Raw genomic sequence first — 19820 nt, forward strand, 5'->3', positions numbered from 1 at the left:
CTGGGCCCCCCACTCCTACTTTCTACCATGGCCCAGGGTCACAGTGTGGGAAAGGCCATCCAGGATTTTCGGAAGCCAAGACAATCCAACCTCTGAGCAGCTACTAACCAGATACCAACTAGAGCAGGATGGAGGAACCTCTATGCTGCTCTTCGTGGCTTCTCCCCCAAGAAGGGGCTTTGGCGGGCCTTGCCTGGTTCTCCTGCACAGCGTCCGCCTGGCAGATCCAAACAGCTTAGCGGGGCTTCAGGGGCCCGAATGAAGGCACCGTCTGGAAAGGCACTTGGCGCCTCCAGAGAAAGCGCTTGTGTGAAGAGGGCCAATGCAGCCAGGGGTGCTGTGGCTGGGGAGAGACAGAGGGGGCGGGGGGGGGGGGAGGTTGGCAGGCCAAGGTGGGAGCAGAAAACGGGGGGGTGGGGGTGTCTCCGCGCAACGAGGAATCGCTCACCGGACCAGACGGCGGACCCCAGTCACCCTCCCGCGCGGCCGGCGGAGCAAGCAGAGGGCGGCCAGGCGCGCTTCTGCGGGCGCGCGCCAGCCGGACACGCGCATCCGCCGCGATCCTCCGGGCCCTGCGGCGGCCTAAGGGGCCGGTGGGCGCAGGGGCTCGGCCGCCGCCGGGTCTCTCCCCGCGGCAGAAGGGCGCTCGGGGGAGGCCGGGGGAGAGGGGGGGGTGTCTGCAGGCGGCGGGGCTCCCCCGAGGGCTGCCGGCGGCGGCAGGGCGGCGGCGGCGCATGCGCTCTAGCGCCTCCCCTGCGAAGCGGCGAGGCAGGCGAGGGGCTGCGCGGCCAGTTCTACCTGCAGCACCGGCGGCGGCGGCGGACAGCTCCTGGGCGCTCGGCCCGCCTTCCGCAGGTAACCCCTCCCTCCCGGCCAGCCGGCCCCGCCCCCGTGGCGCAGCTCCGGCCCCCGCCGCCCCCTCCCTCCCCCCTCCCCCCTTCCGCCTTGCGGGCGCCGCTTCTCATGCCCGGCGCCGGTGCTTCGCTTGCAGCCTCCGGAGTCTCGGTCAGAGCCTGCCGCGTGCAGCAACCAGCAGGCGCCCCCGCCAGCCCCGGAGCAGGGCGCTCGTCCCGGGACCGCCCAGGAGGACCCAGGCTGAAACTTCGCGGCAACTTCCCGGCGCCCCGCCATGGAGAGCAAAGGTAGGCGCGGGGGGACTGCCGCAGCGAGCCCGGCCCAGCCCCTCCAGGCCCCCGGACGCCGTTGCAGCAGCAGCAGCCGCGGCGCCCGCTCGCCCTCGCCCCCGCAGCTGCACCCGAGGAGGAGGAGGAGGAGGAGGAGGAGGCGGCAGGCCCCGAGCCTTAGGCCCTCTCCGCGGCCGCGAGATGCGCGGCGGCCGGGCGGCGCAGGGCATCCGCGTCCCCGGTGCACCGCGCCGCTGCTGCTGCATGCGGAAGGGAGCGCGGAGCGTCGGGGCAGCCCGACCGGCTGGGGCCCCCGAAGCCGCCCGTCCTCCTGCTCCGGCTCCCGGCCGCGGGGGTCGAGGGGGCGTCCCCGCGCGCGAGTGGCCGGTCCGCCGCGTTGGCGGTGCTGAACTCCGCGCGGGGATCCCTGCCGGACGCGAAGGACGCCTTCCGCCGCCTGAGCTGAAAGGGCCGTGGGTGGACGTGACTCCCGAGTGACAACCCCCCCCCCAGCCCCTCGGTTGACCCGGCAGGAGCAGCCGGCGCGCCTCTCCCGCGGGGCCGGCGCCTCGGACTTCCGTGCGGCGAAACCTGTGGACGTGGGAAAGGGAGCCGTGGAGCGGGGACCCTTCTTCCCCTCGGGCGCCCGGGACGGCGAAAGGGGTCCGAGGCCGAGTGGAGGCCCGGGGAGGTGTGCGCTGTCCCGCGGCGGCGTTGGCGGGGAGGTTTCCCGGGGACACGGAGGCTTCCGCGGGGCTCTTGGCGAGCCGGCCGGCCGGCGTGTCCCCGCCGCCTGGCGATGTTGCCGGCTGCCCCTTTAATTGGGGAGTCGGGAGTGGAGCGGCATAATAATAGCCCACGATCTGCACAGTCACGATTCCGGCTGGGTGGCTCTCCGGACCTGGGCAGGGAAAGGGCCAGCCGGGCAGGGCCAGTGGGCGATCCCGGCCCGCCCCAGCCGAGTGCTTCGGCCGCCTGGCTGGGCGCAGTGAAAGCCCCGCGGAGCCTTTGGGGCACGCTGTGGGGTCCGCTGGGGAGAAGGCACGAGAGAAGGTTTGCGTGGGGAGCCGCTGAGGAGCCTCCGGGCCAGGCTGGAGCAAGGGGACCTTGAGTGAACGGGTCCCCAAGGAGGGGCCTCCCTCGGTGCCTGAGTGGCTTGCAATCCCTTCTGGTTTGGGGGCGATCTGTGGGAGATGGTTGGGCTCTCCACAATCCACCATCTGGTTAGTCTTTGGTGGTCCTGCATTCATATAGGAACAGCCCCCACCCCCCACCCCCAAGGCCAAGCTTGTCTCCCAAAGTGGCCGGTCAGCGGACCCCTAGACTCCTGGCCAGCAGAAGAAGAGAATATCCCATCTCCTGGGACTGGGGGGGGGGGGGCTCTTGTGCCCCGTGCTGGAAAATAACAGCCTTGGTATCTCTCTTGGCTTCTTTCCATCTTCTCTAAATACTCCAGTATTGCCTGGTATTGGGGAAGCTTCTTCCTTGCCCCCCAGGACTGATGCCCCTTGGCTGATCCTCCCCCTTTCCTTTGGTCCACAAAAGCCTCCCAAACTGAAGAGCCTTTTCCAAACTGCCCTGACAATTTTGGTTACCCTCAACTGTCAGTTACTCCACCTGTCTCTCTGCAGCCATGAGGACTAGTAACCAGGTACAGCAGCAATTCACCCGCATGGCCAAGAGCCAGGCCCTGTCTGCTGGACATCCAGGCCCTTGTCAAGCCTCGGATTCAGGCCAGTTGAGGTGCAGCCTCAAATTCCCCGCTTGTCCTTCTGTAAGCAGTTCTGGAAGTCCCCCCCCCCCCCCCGCCTGTTCAGTTTGCTCTTCACAAGAACTGCAGCCTTTCGTTGCACCCATTCCCACCAATATTCCAAAGCTCGCCTTAGCTGCAAAGTTCCTTCTGGCGGGGGGGGGGGGGGGCAGGGGCAGCCCTGGGGCCTGGGACCCTCCTGGCATTCTTCCTTAGTGAGACCTTGGCCTAAGGAGCTCTTCCCTCCCTTCCCCACCGGCCTATGGAGAATGGCTGTGCGGTGGATCCCTGGGGAGTTGCATGCTAACTGCACCCCCACCCACCCCAGAGACCAGGATTTGACCGTTGACTGGCCTAGCTTGTCCGAGGCCCAGAGGCGGCTGATTTGGGGGCACTTTCCTTCTCTGAGTGCAGCTTATCAGAGCCTTAAAAAGAAGGAATGTCCCAGTCTGCCTTCTGCTTCCCCTTGGATTTACAGCATCTCAGGGGCAGGACTGAATTTGAAGGATCTCTTCAGAGCAGGAGGGGCGTTTTGGGGTGGGAGAGGTTGTTTTCGACCAATTGAACCTCCCTAGTGGTCCAGAAGGGTCCAGAATGGCAGGAGCTTCAGAAGTTTTTTAGTGGGTAACCTGCACCCAGAAACCAGAATAAGAGGGTTGGGAGGGACCTCGGTGGTCTTCTAGTCCAGCCCTCTGCTCGAGCAGGGGACCCCCATACCAGGCAAGTAACTGTCCAGTCTCCTCTTAAAAGCCTCCAGTGATGGAGCACCCGCCCCTTCTGGAGGGGGTCGGCTTCCGAGGCCAGCCTCTTCCCAGGAGGCCCCAAAGTGGGAAGTTTTGGTCAGGGCTACTCCACAAACCCTTTCAAAGAGACGGGGGCATGGAAGGGAAGTGGGGCGCTTCATTTGGGGAGTGCAGGGTGCAACGACAGGCAGGGGGAAGGGGGCCCAGGAGGCAAGGCTTGGGAGGTGAGTGACATGCAAGGTCACCCCCCCCTTCCCCCGCACATGCTGGGTGTCCTCCTGACCCCAGGAGCCCCAGATCTCCTGACACTGTTCAGCTGAGTCTGACGTCCTTCAGCAGCCTTTGCTGGCCTGTCAGAAATGGTGACTTCCACCTGCCCTTCCCGAGGCCTCAGTTGACCAGAGCCCTTGGTGGTCATGCCAAGATCAAGGGAGGTCCTCTGGTTTCTGCTGAGAAGCCCATTTGAGGCACAGCTGGAGGCAGAGGAACTTCCCGTCTCTGCCTAAATTCCTGCCTAAAAAGGAATTTAGAGGGTGACTTTTCTTCACCTTCAGAAACTTCTCCGAGGCCTTTTTGGTCACTGGAGCTGCCTTCCACCAGCTTCTTAATCTGGTGGCTTCAAGGTGGGTAGAAACAGACGCTCCGCCAGCCGTCCGAGTTTGTACAAGGCGCTTAATCTGATTGTTGGGCAGGATCTGATCTGAGAAGTAGGCGGCTCAGCCACAACCATGTAGCCAAGTCTGACACCCCTGATTTTGTGATGTCGGTGTCTGCAGCCACTGATCTGTCCCTGATCTGATTAGATAATGTGGATATATATATATTTATTTGCCTTGCCTTTATTACTTTGTGTTCAGTGCTCTCTGAGCTTAGTTGTTTTCTTGCAGACGTTTCATGACCCAAGTAGGTAACGCCATCAGTTGTAGAAAGGAATGGGCTTTGTGGAGTGGAGGAGGAGGATGGCTGGGGGGGGGGCTCTCTGAGCCTGGTTGTTGTTTTTGTTTTCTTGCAGATGTTAATTACACAGCTAAGTAACATGATCGATGTTAGAAGGGGGAGGGGTTTGTGGAGAGGAAGAGGAGGACTGTAGGAGGGTCCTTAGTGTTCCTGAGCTTGGCTGTTTTCCTGCAGAACGTTTCATTGCCCAACTAAAGAACGTCATCAGTGCTAGAAAGGGGGGACCGTTTACAGAGATGAGGAGGAGGAGAGGAGACAGGCAGATAATGACTGTGGTCCTTGGTGCTCTCCGAATTTGATGGTTTTCTTACACATATTTAATTACCCAACTAGATAACATCATCAGTACTAAAACTGAGGGGGGATTGTAGGGAGGAGGAGGAGGAGGAGGAGGAGGAGGAGGAGGAGGGAGGAGGAAAAGGACGGCAGGGTCCTTGGTGCTCTCTGAGCTTGGTGGTGCTCTTGCAGACGTTTCATGACCCACGTAGGTAACATGAACAGTGTAGAAGAGGGAAGGGACAATACCTAGTTTGGGTATTGAAACGTCTGCAAGAAAACCCCCAAGTTCAGAGTACCCCAGTTCTCACACTCCTGGACCATTTGGCCTGGGGCGGCCCTTCGTGACAGCAGGGGTTTCCACGTATTGGATCAGGAGTGGGAGACGCAGGCCCTTCTGGGTCTCAAGCATGGGAGCTCCCCGGGGGACCTTGAGCCAGGCCAACGCTTCCCCCTCACGAAAAGCTCCTTCAGGGGTCTCTGTTATGGAGGCCAAGGGAGCTGCTGAGAGCCTTCCTTCCAGAATGGGCTGGGATGTTATCCTGGCATTGTTCACTGTGCTTGTGCAGAGGCAACCGCTGTTGAACACGCAGAAGGGGGATGGCCTGGAAGACAAGGCTTGGCTTTGGTGGCAGATCCAGGAAAGATGAAGGCTCCCCGTTGAAGCCTGGGACATCCAGAGCTGCCATGAGAGTCGACTCCTCTCTGGCTCCCCTCAAAGTCCGCCTGCTCCAGAAACCATCAGCTGAAGGGGAGAGAAGACCTGGCCAATGGCAGGAGAGACAAGGTCACCAGCTCCTCACCAAGGAGCCCTGCCAAGCTCTCTTGCCAGCCAGCTCTCTGCCATCTGCTCTCATTCACTGCAACTCTCATCCTCTGATCATCACGAAAAGCCAAGAGGCTGGACGAGGAGACCCAACTGGATGATCCTTCGGCTAGAGCGGGGGTCTCCACATTTGGCCACTTTAAGAGTTGTGGACTTCAACTCCCAGAATTCATCAGCCAGCTGGGGAATTCTGGGAGTTGAAGTCCACAAGTCTCAAAGTGGCCAAGTTTGGAGACCCCTGGGCTAGAGGATTGTGAGGTGCAAGCAATGGGAAACCACTTGGGGAGAGTCCAAAGTAGGAATTTTAATGTTGGTCACTTATATTACAAGAATCCCACCAGGTGTTCTGAGGAGGCACTCTTGAGAAACGGCCAATTCAGACCCAGCGGTTTGACCTAGCAGAATAACAGGATTGGGAGGGACCTCATAGGTCTTCTACTCAACCTCCTGCTCAAGCAGGAAATCCATATGGCTGTCCGGTCTCTTCTTGAAAGCCTCCAGCGATGGGGCATCTACAAGGGCTACTGGTTCATTGTTCCCCCTCTCAAGAAGTTTCTCCTTAGTTCCAGGTTGCTTCTTCTCTTCGATAAGTTTCCATCAATCACTTATTTTCCTTTGTTGCTTTAGAGAATAGCTTCACTCCCTCTTCTTTGGGGCAGCCCCTCAAATATTGGAAAACTGCTACCATGTGTCGTCCCACCCCCAGTCCTTCTCCTCATTAGATTAGACCAGTGGCTTTTTTTTGGCCATGCCCCACCTAAGCATTTCTAAAATCCTGAAGGCTCCCCCCCCCCTTGTGACATATAATTCTTACTTAATTCAAAAAGTGAACTCTACTCAGGCAGAGGAAGCCTAAAAGGCTATTAACTTGGTTTAAACAAGGTTCAAATGGCCCCCATTAAAAATTAAATTGCTCCTGTGGGGCCTAGGCTCCACGTTGGGAAACCACTGGACTACACGTACCCAGTTCCTGCAACTGTTCTTCGTATGTTTCGGCCTCCAGGCCTTGCTCCATCTGTCGGCTTCTTCTGATGTGGCTGGAGACTCTCTGGGCTCAGGAGCTCTGCAGGGAAATCTTTAGGGCTCCAGTGAGGCTTTTCTTTCCAGATGGGCCTGAAAGTCCACCAGGTGGACCAAGATCCTGGCTGGGACCCCCAAGGAATCCTTCCTTACATTGAATGTAAACACGTCCAAATCCTGCAACCGTTCTTCCTATGTTTTAGCCTCTAGTTGCCCTAATCCTCTTTGATGCTCTTCTCTGCCCTCTTTCGAGAGTCTCCACATCTTTTCTACATCGTGGCAACCAAAACTGGATGCCGTATTCCAAGTGTGGCCTGCGATGGGAAAGTCTGAGAGAGGCTTTATGCAAAGATTCTGGAGAGGCACGAATGTCGGCTCTTTTAATGCTTCCTCTTCTCAAATGCCCAGTTTACCTGCCAGGTTGTGGAAGAAGCAGTCGGGGGTTGAGATTATGAAGGCATAGTGCATGGTTTTAATCGGTGCTTCTGTTTTTTTTTTTTTTAATTGAAAAGGTTTTATACAAACAAATCCCCCCCCCCCCCGTATCGGTGCTTCTATTGAGCTGGGCTTCCTTCAGGTCTCCCTGGAGCACGGAAGAGCGTGGCTGGGGCACCCTGGAAGGAGAGGATTTCTGGGGGGTTTGGACCGATGAGGGCTAAGGGTGAACTGGTAGAGACAGAAGCGAACAATCGACATTTAGGCCATCACCTAAAGTTAGTTGATCAACCATCATCAACTGTTGAGTCCTTGTGCTCTCTGTGCTTGCTGGTTTCCTTGCAGACGTTTCATGACCCAACTAGGGAACATCATCAGTGCTAGAAGAGGAGGGGGTTTGTGGAGGAGAAAGGGAAGAGAAGAGAGGACGAAGAGGAGGAGGAGGACTGTGGAGTCCTTGGTATTCTCTGAGCTGGATTGTTTTCTTGAGGACGTTTCATGACCCAACTAGGGAACATCATCAGTGCTGGAAGAGAGAGGTGTCTTCAGAGAGGAGGAAGAGGAGAAAGAGAAGAGGAGGAGGACTGTGGGGTTCTTGGTGCTCTCTGAGCTGGACTGTTTACTTGCAGGAGTTTCGTGGCCCAACTAGGTAATATCATCAGGAGGGAGGAGGGCTTGCTCTCTCTTTATATCTGATGGCTTGCCCTGTCAGAGGTGGTGGGAATGGCCTTGGAGATCTTTTGGGTGGGCTGTTTACTGTTGGCTTCTTTGGTGGTTCCTTGATTGGGTATTGTTTATTTGTTGATTGTTGATCTGATGTTGATCTTAATTACCTACAAGACCACTCCCACCAACACTGACAAGACAAGCCACTAGACTAGAATATACATTGACGGCAACCCCCTCCCTTTCCAGCATTGATGATGTTACCTAGTTGGGCTATGAAACATCTGCAGGGAACCACCCAAGCTCGGAGAGCATCCGGGACCCCCCAGCTGAACCCTGAGCTTCAGATATTCCCCTTCATTGGAACTACCCGGTAATCAGGCCTGGTGCTTGTAGATGGGCCCCACGGCAGGAGGTGGATTGGGCCCGGCTCCTTTTACCCTTCCTCTTTGGATCTTCTTCCCTTAATCATCAAGCCTTTCACACCTTTAGGGAATAATTGGGTGGCCGCTTCCATCCTCACCATAGCCGGCCGAGACTCAGCCTGGGGTGCCTGGATGCCAATTAGGCAGAACGGATCCCCGTTGCCTGCTCGGATCACAAGCTACAAGCTTCCCCCGGGTGCAAGAAGAGAGATTGATGTAGAGAAAAGGATCTGGAATGTTCCTCAAAATGATTTTCAAATGCCAAACCGGGAAAGGGTGGAGGGGGGGCGGTGGCAAAGAGATTCTGAAGGCAGCCCCCCCTTTTCTTGCTGCAGGCTCCCCACCGCGCTAGGAGCTATCTAAGCAGTACCAAGAGCCTCCTTTTTTCCCATTTAGAGGCAGGCTGCGTTGGGCTCAAAAAGGGGAGAAGGGCTTCCTAGGAAGATTTCAAGCCATTGTCCGTTAACACCTGCACCCTTGGGTTGCAGATTAGGGGGGCTGTGCTCCTTTGGGGGGGAGGCAGTCCGTGGAGCTGGGGGCCTTGAGCCAAGGCTGGGAGTTGAGGTGGAGCACAACGGTGGGAGACAGAGGGCAGCCAGGCGTGGCTGGGCAGGCAAAGAGGAGAAAGCAGTTTCTTTGGAAAGAATTTAGTATGGGCTAGAGCTGGAAGGGACCCTGGAGGTCTTCTAGTCCAACCCCATGCTCAGGAGACTGTATGCCATTTCAGACACATGGCTTACAATCCACAGTTTCTGGAGGGAAGCCATTCCACTGATTAATTAACAGAATAACAGAGCTGGAAGGGATCCTGGAGGCCTTCTAGTCCAACCCCATGCTCAGGCAGGAGACCTTACACCATTTCAGACAAATGGATGTCCAAATTATTCTCAAACGCCTCCAGTGACGGAGCAGCAGCACCCACAACATCTGGAGGCAATTTCTGTTCCCCTGGTGAATTGTCCTTAGCTTTCTCCTTCATTCCGTGCGGCTTCTCTCCTTGACGAGTTTCCATCCGTTGCTTCTTGTCCTGCCGTGGAGCCTGGAGCCTGGGGGGGGGGGGGGCTGTAAAAGGCCGGCAGGGCGGAAGCAGCAGCATAAAGCAACCCCAGTGTTTCTGGGGCAGATGCACCTCGCAGAATGGCCCTTCGGGAGTGGACTCCGCACCCGCCAGCCTCTCCTTCCCACCACTCAGCTTTCCTCAGCGGTCTTGTGCTTGCCAGCCATTTCCACAAAAACCGCTCCCTTTTTCCTTTGGGTGCTGGTGGACTTTGGTGACCAACTGGGAGACTCTCTCCAAACCGACCCGCCTTTGCCCCAGGCGCCCGTCCTGCGGAGCTTTCACAAAGGCCTGAGCGCACTCAGCAGGCGGAGAGGGGCAAAGAAGAGCGGAAAATGCGGACGGTTCGCTTGCCCTCTCATCGCTTGGAATCAGCGTCACGTGAGGAATCCCTGCCGCTTTGTAAAGCCTTAGTAAGGCCACATCGGGAATCCTGCATCCATTTTGGTCGCCACATGATAAAAAACATGTGGAGACTTTGGAAAAAGGGCAGAGAAGAGCCACTGAGGTGATTCAAGGCCTGGAGATAAAAACACACGAAGGACGGTTGCAGGATTTGGGTTTGGCTAGTCTGGAAAAAAAGAAGAATTTGGGGGGGGGGACACATGATAGCACTCTTCCAATATTTGAGGGGCTGCCCCAAAGAGGGGGGGGTCAACTTATTCTCCAAAGCACCTGAAGGCAGAACCAATGGATGGAAACTAACAAAGGAGAGAAGCAGCCTAGAATTAAGGGGAAACTTCCTAAGAGTGAGGACAATCAACCAGTGGAACAGCTTGCCACATTACTGAGGTTTTTAAAAAGAGACTGGAGAGTCACTTGTCTGAAATGGGGTAGGGTTTCCTGCTTGAGCAGGGGGTTGGACTAGAAGACCTCCAAGGTCCCTTCCAGCTCCATTCTGATTCCAAAAACGGTCTCGGCCTCCTAAGAGAGGGCAAAGTGTCCTTGGGTGGGTCCAGGAGGTGCCACTGTCTGGCTATCAGGGCAGGGACCACGTGGGATTTAAACGCTGGTCAAGCAAACCAAAGCGTTTCAGAGAGAAGCTGTTGCTGAAACCTTCAGATTAGTGGAAAAGGGGGGCAGGATTGGCTCCGACTCCCCAGCAATAGGCAGCCAGAAGAGCAGAGCAGCATAGGTTATGGCTGAGCCAATTGGGAGACATGGGTCGCCATCCTACTTGTGGACAAGCCCTGATGTTGGAGACGCTGTGGGCCACATGCAGGAGAGAAGCCTCCAGAGGTTGTGGGGGCTTCATCACGGGAGGCTTTTAAGGTGAGGGATTGTTGGTCCATCCAGGAAGTCCAGACAGGAAACCAAAACCGTGAATGCTAACCCTGATTTTGCTCTAAGATGTTCTGTAAACCTAACATAATTTGGAGTATATTCCTCCCCTCCTTTTCTTTTACTTGCCAGAAAATTAGGGAAGGATCCTATTGAGAAAGTGCCCAGTGGGCCAGAAGGAGGGGTTAAATAGCAACCTAGCTTGGAATCGTTGTGCTGCCTACAAGAAGCATAAACTTGACACCCCCCCCCCCCCAAGATCCATGAAGCCTTAGCTGGTTGTTCTGAGGAAGGCAACGTCTGGGAAGATTCTTGCAACATAGGCAGACATCAGTAAAGTTGTGGATTTGGCTGCTTGCGCCTGACCCTCCAATTTAGCCTTCCAAAGTGGGGGAGGGCTCCATCTTCACAACCCTTTGTTCAGAATAGGCAAAGGGTAATAATGCTGCTTAGTTCAGCTATTTACAAGGGGGGGGGGGTTACTTATCCTTCTGAGGCCAAGAGTCCTTTTGCTGTGGTGGCTTCTCTCGGCTGCGGCTCTTCTTCTTCCTCCTGTCTCCCAAGGTCGGTCCCAGAGCCCGTGCAGGTGTGGAGGTCTGGAGCCAACTCCTTCCTCCCCCTGGGCTGCATTTTATGGGTCTATGCAGTATAGGACGCTCTTGTCTTCAGCCAGCCCGATCTTTTTTGCAAGGGTGGCCTGCATCGATTTGGCTCTCCTGTCCGTTTCTGGCCAAGAAGTTGTCCAAAGGAAGAGCCAGGCGGGTCTTGATGTGGAAGCTGACATAAGCAGGACATCTCCCCCTCCCTCCTTCCCTCCAAGGTGGCCCCAGCTGGAAGAAAGTTTGGCCTCTCTGGAGCAAGGAAAAATCCTACCGATCCCCTCTCTCCCTTCGCTTGGGTTCTCTGTCTTTCGGTCAGCGGGACAAATGGTGGTATCCTTAACAATCCTCAGCTAAGGAAGAGTGGCCTTCCTAAATCTCCATCCCCCTCGATGGAATCCATGCCTGCTCTCTGAAGCTTTTCCCCTTTTTTGAGCTTCTATTCTACTTTCTGGTATTACATCCAAAGCATTTTGCCAACATAACCGGTAGAACGGAGTTGGAAGAGGCTGTGGAGGTCTTCTAATGAAACCCCCCGTTCAAGCAGGAAGGTCTACACCATTCCAGAGAAGCCTCTTCTTGAAAGCCTCCAGGGATGGAGCACCCACAACTTCTGGAGTCAAGCTGTTCCACTGGTTAATTGTCCTCTCTGACAGGAAATCCCCCCTTAGTTCCATCTTCTCCTCTTGATTTGTTTCCATCCGTTGCTTCCTCTTCTGCCTTCTGGTGTTTTGGGGAATAGACTGACCTTATGCTTAGCTTGCTTCCTGGATGAGCCCATTGTGAGGGGTTCATGCAACACACGGTGTCCTAGAAGCTGAGAAAGAGGATGGGTTTGCCCAAAGTATAAATGACTAAGATAAATAAACAACCAAGGATGAGCTACATTAAGTTAAGTGCGTCATGCAAATGTACTTCTTAAGCCTTTGCTAATTGAGTTACAAGCATTTTCATGGATAGAGCCATTAGCGTTAAAAATACACACGTGCTTCAAGGAACATTGCTCTGCTGGTGGAACCAGCCAGAGACCCGGACTCAAACACGGAGAATTGTAGCCGTTGGCTTCACACATGTCGTGCCAAATCTATACAGGGCGTGGAGGTTTGTTTTAGTCCAAGGGTGTCCAAACAGACAGTTATGCTCCAGTCAGCTATGCTGGCTGGAGAATTCTGGGAGTTGAAGTCCACAAGTCTTAAAATTCCCCAGTTTGGACACCCCTGTTTTAGTCTGTTGTGTGAACTCCCAAATCTTTCCTTCAGTCCAGGCGTGGCTAAGCACAGAGCTTCAACTGAAAGGCCTCCAAGAACCAAGGGTTTCCTTTGAAGCCTGCCTGCAAGCTCGGATGGTCCCACGGGGGCTGCCATAGCATTGGGGAGGGGTCTTCAGCTTTGGGTTCAGCCCAAGCAGGCGGTTGCGCACCAGGCAGAGAGACACATGGATGGCTTCGGTTTGGGCACATCTGAACAGAGCTCTCTTCTGACCTGAAGGCTTCCAATGGATCATGAGTCCTACCAGCACCCTCCCCCGCTTTGACCATGATGGCTAGACATGATGGGTGTTGTAGTCCAACCCATCTAGAAAGCGGTGGCTTGGAGAAAGGAGCCGACGTCCTCAGTCTCAACTTACAGCAAAGTTGGAAAGCCCCCAATCTTTGGAGGAGAGGAAAGAGACACGGATTTCCAGACCCCCCCCCCCCCCATGTGGTGTTTTAAAGTTAGAGTGGTATTTATTGTCACAGGGTATTTTTTTTCAAGTAATGATGTGCTTCTTCCAATATCTGCAGTGGCCGCAGCATAACAGACTTTGCCTAGCGAGCGTCTCTATGCAGAGATTTTTACAGTTCCTTAATTGTTTGCGTTCCTCCCTCATTCGCACAGGGGTGCCTGATCGCAGCTCGGATGTGCTGGCTCCCTCGGATTTTGCACCGTGGGCTTCCTTCATCCTAGACAGTCAGGAATGTCCTGACAGGGAGAACAATTAGCCAGCGGAACGGCTGGCCTCCAGAGGTTGTGGCTACTCTAGCACTGGAGCCCATAGAGATTCTCAGTCCTCCAGGTCAGGATTGCCCCAAAGGTGCTTTTTCAAGAGGCAACTGGACTTTCTGGTTTTCCTTTGAAGACTTTTCTCTTCTCCTCCAAGAAGCTTCTTCAGCTCTGACTGGATGGTGGGGAATGGAAGGATTTATAATCCTTGCAGGCAGCTGGTCATTTGCATCCTTTGAGAGGGTCCTTGAGGCCTCTTGGAAATGTATCTGTGTCCTCAGGGTTTCCTAGAGGTTTTCACTGGAGATTTTCAAGAAGAGACTGGACGGCCATTTGACTGGAATGGTAGATGCTCTCCAGTCAGTCCGCCTTGAAGATGTTCCCTAGTTTGGGTAGTGAAATGTCTGTAAGGAAACCATGAAGCTCAGAGAGCACCAAGGGCCCCTCATTTCAACCCTGAGCTACAGATATTCTCCTCTATTGGTATTGGTCTCACTGCCAGGAAATTTCTCCTTCATTCTAGATTAATCCACTCCTTGATGAGTTTCCATCCATTGCTTCTTCTCCGGCCCTCGGGTGCCTTGGAGAATAGTTTGACTCCCTCTTCTTTGTGGCAACCCCTGAGATATTGGGAGATTGCTATCCTGTCTCCCCTGGTCCTTCTTTTCATTAAACTGGACATTCCCAGTTCCTGCAACCGTTCTTCCTATGCTTTAGTCTCTCCAGTCCCCTCATCCTCTTGGTTGCTCTTCTCTGCATCTCGACTACATTCCATCCCACTGTCCCAACGGTGCTTTTTTCTTAGGAAAGTCCAGTTGCCTCTTGAAAAAAGCACCCTTGGGACAGCTGTGACTTGGATGATGGAGAATCTCCATAGACCTTCTGTCACACTCTTGTGGGTCGCTCAGAAAGTGGGAGCTTCATCCCTGGAGGTTTTTAAGAAGGGACTAGACAATCACTTATCTGAAATGGGGAAGGTTCTCCTGCTTGAGCAGGGGACTGGGCTAGAAGAAGGTCCCGTCCAGCTCTATTCTAAAGCGGGCTGAGTGGACAGCTGCAGAACTCACTGGTCTGGCTTCTGAGATTGGAAAGTCCACCCAATCTTCAGCATTCTTCAGCATTCTTCCCAATCTGATGTCCTTGAGGTGCATCAACCTCCACTCCCAGAATCCTCTCTCTGTTTGGCTGTTCTGATGTGGGAAATTTTTCTTGGGGGTGGGTGGGTCAGCACGTTCCCTTGGAAGGGCTGTTCGGTGTGGCTCTCTTTCTGGAAGACCCTCCTGCTGGGTCAAAGGCTCGGAGAAGGCAAGATGCAAATTCCTGGGAAGGACTGCTCTTCGCTCTCCTTATTCCCCAGTGCCGCCCCTTCCTCCTCTGCCCTGTGGTTAGAAAACTTCAGCATGCACACCCCTTGCCCTTAATGGCCCCTCCTTTTAATTGGATTTTTGCTGCTAGTCCCCCGTGAGGCACTCTGGTTCTAGAAAGGCTTCACGGAAGGTTTGCTGCAGAGAGAAAAGTAGAATCGGGGGAGGAAAACCCACGTGAAAAGGGCTCCATCGCTTGATGCCATGTGCTTCTGCTCGGCTCTGGTGGATTTCCTTCCACATGGGGCTGAACTTTTTTGACTTCTCCTAACGAGAAGGGTAAATCAAGGCCCTCTCAGCCTGCAGACAGCAATTGCTTGCTTGTTAGAGAAGATTCTGTTTCACCCTGAATGGGGAACGCGGGTTTAGCTCTCTTAACTGAGTCCAAGCAATATTTGGTAGCTTGCTGTCCTGGCTTCCTTCTGGTTGAAGGACAGTAAATACACTGTAGGAACAAATAATAAAACGGAAGCAGGTTGAGCCTTTTATTTCTAAATAAAGGCAGACGGAGGAATCTGTATCTGTGGTCAGTGCTGCAGAATAATGGCTCCGAGGAGGAGATGGAGAGAAACAAGCCATGCTCTGCCCCTGTTCTTTCGAACGTCCCAGTGGTGCACTCATCACGGCTGTAACTGGACACAGTCTTCCTGTTCACCTGCCAGCTGTCCACATCTGTTTCTTCTCCAGAAGGACTGAGGTGGTGGACCCGCCATGCTTGCTACCTTGTTTAGGTCCAGGAGCAGCTCAGGGCTGACCTGTTGGGTTCTGGACTTCTCCAAAGATGGGCCTGCAGCCTGCCCCAGCCTCGGGGCCCTTCACAGCTCCTGCTGCCTTCAGGGCCAGAGCTTGTCCACACTGAGCCAAGGAGCTGGAGATGCGTTGCTTTGAGCCTCTTCTGGAGGCAGCGGTTGGTCCTCGCCAGGAATGTGAGCAGACTAGTGATGCCCTCATTCAGCAGGGATGGCCTTCACCACCACCCCATTCTCCAAAGCGCCAGAAGGCTGGGCAGGAAGCAATGGACGGAAAGGACCAGCCTAGAACTAAGGAGGGATTTCTTGACCGGGAGAAGAAATAATCAGTGCAGCTGCTTCCTTCCAGATGTTGTGGATGCTTCATCACTGGAGGCTTTACAAAGACTGGACAATCATTTGCCAAGACAGGGGTTCCCAAATGGGGGTGCGAGGTGATATTCCAGGGGGTGCAAAAAGTGGGTTTGGAGGTTTCAAAATCATAGTGTATATGCATAATGATATGCATATAATTATTTCCTTTTGTAAGGGGTGCGAGGATATATCAGAAGCGTCCTAGGGATGCGGGGTATAGAAAGGGTTGGGGGCACCCGGTCTAAGATACAGGATGAGGATGAAGGTTCATCCTCCAAGCTCCCAAACCTTTCGTTACCAAGCTAGCTAACGTCTTCAGTGGAATTTAGGGCACCTCAGTGTTGCTGTTCTTCTGCTGCCATGGGCTTCCATGGAGGGTCACGTCTTGTGATGGGGAGGCATAGGATTTCCTGCTTCAGCAGGGGATTGGACTAGGTGACCTCCAAGGTCCCTTCCCACTCTGCTATTCTGCTATCTGTCCTTCTGTTACTCACTCCCAGGGTGGTCTCTCTCTTTCGGTAGCTAGCTTGGACTGCAGAGACCAAGTTTCTCTCCTTTCATCGGAGCCCTGGCCTCAGATGCCCCCGTCCTTGAAGGCAAGGTTCCTCCCCCAAGCCTGCTCTGCTACAGACCCAATTAATATTTCATCTGGTGGCCTCTCGCCTTCGCCTAGGAGAGAGGGATTGGAAACCATTCCCTCGGTCAGCTGAGGGCTAGGAAGGAGCCAGCTTTTCCTCTTTCAAGTTCTGGGCAGTGACCCCTCCCAGTGCTGGCTTGCAGGAAGTTGAGACTCTGGAAAGAGTGCAGAGAAGAGCAAGAGAGACGATTAGGGGACTGGAGGCTAGAACGGAGGAAGAACCGTTGCGGGAACTGGGTGCGGCCAGTCAAGAGAAAAGAAGAACTTGGGGGGGGGGGACATGATAGCAGCGATCCAATATTTGAGGGGCTGCCACAAAGAAGAGGAGGGGGGGGTCAACCTATTCTCCAAAGCACCAGAAGGCAGGACAAGAAACAATGGATGGAAACTAGTCAAGGAAAGAAGCAACCTGGAATTAAGGAGAAACCTCCTAACAGAACAATTAACCAGAGGAACAGCTTGCCACCAGAAGTTATGGGAGCTTCATCACCGGAGGTCTTTAAGAAGAGACTGGACAGCCACTTGTCTGAAATGATGTAGGGTTTCCTGCTTGAGCAGAGGGTTGGACTAGACGACCTTCAAGGCCCCTTCCAGCTCTATTCTGAATTGAAATTTCAGACAAATGGCTGTCCAATCTCTTCCTCAAAACCTCCACTGAGGGAGGCAATTTCCCTTCCACTGATTAATTGTTCTCACTGAAGGGACAATGCTCAGTGACGCTGCAGTTGCCCAGCTAAACTTCTCCAGGGTCCTAGGTGCTCTCTGAGCGTTCTTATTTGCTTGCAGATGTTTCATTGCCTGACTAGGTCATGTTATCCATGCGAAGGAGGGTGGGGTTCGCTCTCTGTTTAGGTACAGAAGCTCATCCTGCCAGTGATGGTGTGTGTGGGGGGGAGTGTTTTTTCTCGTTGGTAGTCCTTTGAGCAGGGTATTGTTTTCTGCCTGATAGTTCGATAGTTTGTCTGGTGTCAATCCCTACTTACAGGCTATTGGTTGCTGGGGAGGGTGCATTGTCTCTTTGTTTCTTTCCTAGATTTTTATTGTCTTTTTCAATGCTGTGTAAGTGTCATTTAATCCTGTGTGCCTATTGATGACTGATGAGGTACACAGAGACACAGTGCAGATGGCTACGAGACACCTAGAGATAAGCCACATCTACACACCATTCACAAGAGACAAACTGGGGAAGGAGTAGAATATCTTTCGCAGTGAAGGGTTTGGCTAATTCTTTATCTTGGTAAGATAGCAGCCATGGTGGGCTCAGTCTGCCTTGCATTTGTCTCCAAAGGGCACAAGTGATGTTTGTGTGCCAGGCACAAAGATTTAGGACCGTATGTTCAATTGCAGCTAAGAAGCTTTATTGCTCAAGCCTAAAAATAGGAGTCTAGTCAACTAAGGTTCAGGACTAAGTTAGGAGCCATTTGTGAGAATATGATGATTCTAAACTGACAAGGCCTTTTAACTCCACCTCTCAGCTGGCCTGCTCTTCTCTTACAGGCTGCTAGTGAGGTTGTGCTTCCTTCTTCAGCAGTTCTGCTCTACTTTCAGATAAATTTGAGAAGAACCTGCTCCCATACCCCCCCCCACCAAACAATACCCGTAGACGGAGAAGCCCACCGGCCTAAAGAGAGGGATCTCCTCTGGGGCCACTGGGAGAGACAGGCGGTCTTTTGGCCCAGGATGGAGAAGGGGGAGACTACTTCTTCAGCATCCATTTATTTTAAGCAAAATTGATGGCGTCCCCCCCAATCCCACTTAGAGTGGGAAGTGTTGGTGGCTGTTGAGATGTTTAGGGTGACTTAACTTCCATCAGCTGGTGGTCACGGTTGCAAAAAATGAGGTGATGCAAATGGAACCAGGGTAGTCTCTCTGGTTGGGCAGCCTGGTAATGCCTGGCTTCATTTGTGTGTGTGTGTGTGTGTATGTGTGTGTTAAATGGGCAGAATGGAATATTTGTTGGGGAAGGGTGCCTGTTTTGTTTCTTTTGAGCATCATAGCACAGTCTCCTATTTTTAGCTTGCAATTCGTAACTTGATTTTGGCACGTGGTTTTAGCTCCTGAGTTGTTTTGCAGCCTGGGAAATTAGGGAAGGTGAGCACCATCCTTGGAGGATGTCCTGTGCAGGTGGTCCTTAGGACCTACGACCACAATGGAGCCCCAAATTTCTGTTGTTCAGTGAGACATTCGTTAAGTGAGTTTTGTCCCATTTTACGATCTTCCTTGCCACAGTTGTTGAGTGAATCAGCGCAGTTGATAAGTCAGTCACGTGGTTGTTAAGGAGATCTCTGCAATTGTTAAGTCAGTCACATGGTTGTTAAGTGAATTTGGCTTCATCTTATCTTTTATTTAGCCTCCCTAGTGCAATTGGGAGATGCTGGGCAGCCCATTGGGGGGACACTGGTGAAATTCCAGCAACTGTGGCAATGGTTGCACTCTGCTCAAAAGGGACCCCTTTTCTGGATTTGTGCAATATGTTGTTTTTTTTTTTGGCAGTGTTTGACCTTTTATTACAATTTAGCTAACATCGTCAGGAGGGGGAGGGGGACGAGGATTATTGTGGGATCCTTGGTGCTCTCTGAACTTGGCTATTTTTTTTACAGACATTTCATGACCCAACTAGGCAACATCATCAGTGCTAGAAGGGGCTTGTGGGGTGAGGTGTAGTAGTAGTACTGTGAGATCCTTGGTAGGGTTTTTTTTTTGCCGACGCTTCATGACCCATCTAGGTAATATCATCAATGCTAGAAGGGAGTGGAGCTTGTGGAGATGATGATGATGATGATGATGATGATGATATGGCCTCTGAGATTGGTGGCTTTCTTCCAGATGTTTTACTACCCAAACCAGGTAGCATCATCTGTGCACCTGAGTTGCTCACAGAGAGCACCAAAGGCCCCTCCTTCCAACTCCTAGCTACTCATCTTCCCCTTGATTGAGACCTGCCAATCGATGGTCCACCTGACCTTTGCGGTCTGAACTTGGCAAAGGAAATTTGCAAGAGAGGCTCACTTGCCCGACGTGGGCAACTCCGGCCGGCCGGCCAGCTCCAGCTCTTTCCTTCCACGGCTGCAAGGAACGTCTTCTTATTTTATGTCTTCTTTACTTACAAAATGTCTATGCTTCCCGCCGCAAAGGTTCTGCCCAAATGGAAAAGTGCTGACCTGAATCAAAACGCTTGCAACATTTTCAGGGAGAAAAATGCAAACTCTGGGCTTATGTGACTTATTGCTGTTGCAATGTGCACAACCGCTGTGTGTTTCCTCCCACTAAGCCTTGCAACAATGCAAAGAAGGAAAGCTGCCTGGCTATTTTTATTTTCCCCTTTAAATCCATCACTCTGGCTACTCCCCTCTTCCCATTCTGCCTTCAAAGACGAAGGGAAGATCTGATGTTTTTGCAAGAGGTTAGGCTGACTTTGGCACTTGGATGCGTTTCCTTAATGACTTGAAATTCTGGGCAAGGCTGGACGTCAGCTCCTCCGTTGGAGCCAGGAAGGGGCCGAGGGAGAGCCAGCAGCTCAGAACAGCCCGGAGTGTCTTTCCGTTTAGAAGAGCCGGTCAGTTCCACTTTCCCAA

General features: G+C 53.5%; 1 protein-coding gene across 2 annotated transcripts in view; it reads left to right on the plus strand.

The window, feature by feature from the left end:
• The first annotated feature begins 733 nt into the window (after positions 1 to 733).
• The window catches only part of FGF12 (fibroblast growth factor 12), a 162802-nt gene continuing 143715 nt past the window's right edge, over positions 734 to 19820 (plus strand). Inside the window, exons 1-2 of one of the 2 annotated variants that reach the window (XM_081955546.1) lie at positions 734 to 855; positions 992 to 1142. In XM_081955546.1, the coding sequence (XP_081811672.1) occupies positions 1130 to 1142 (13 nt within the window). In that variant the 5' untranslated portion in view covers positions 734 to 855; positions 992 to 1129. Of the gene's footprint in view, positions 856 to 941; positions 1143 to 19820 lie in introns of those variants that run through there. The other variant, XM_081955547.1, reaches the window with a different exon arrangement.

Source organism: Natrix helvetica (genome assembly GCF_964273705.1).
Source record: "Natrix helvetica genome assembly, chromosome: 5".
In the NCBI taxonomy this organism is placed as follows: domain Eukaryota; kingdom Metazoa; phylum Chordata; class Lepidosauria; order Squamata; family Natricidae; genus Natrix; species Natrix helvetica.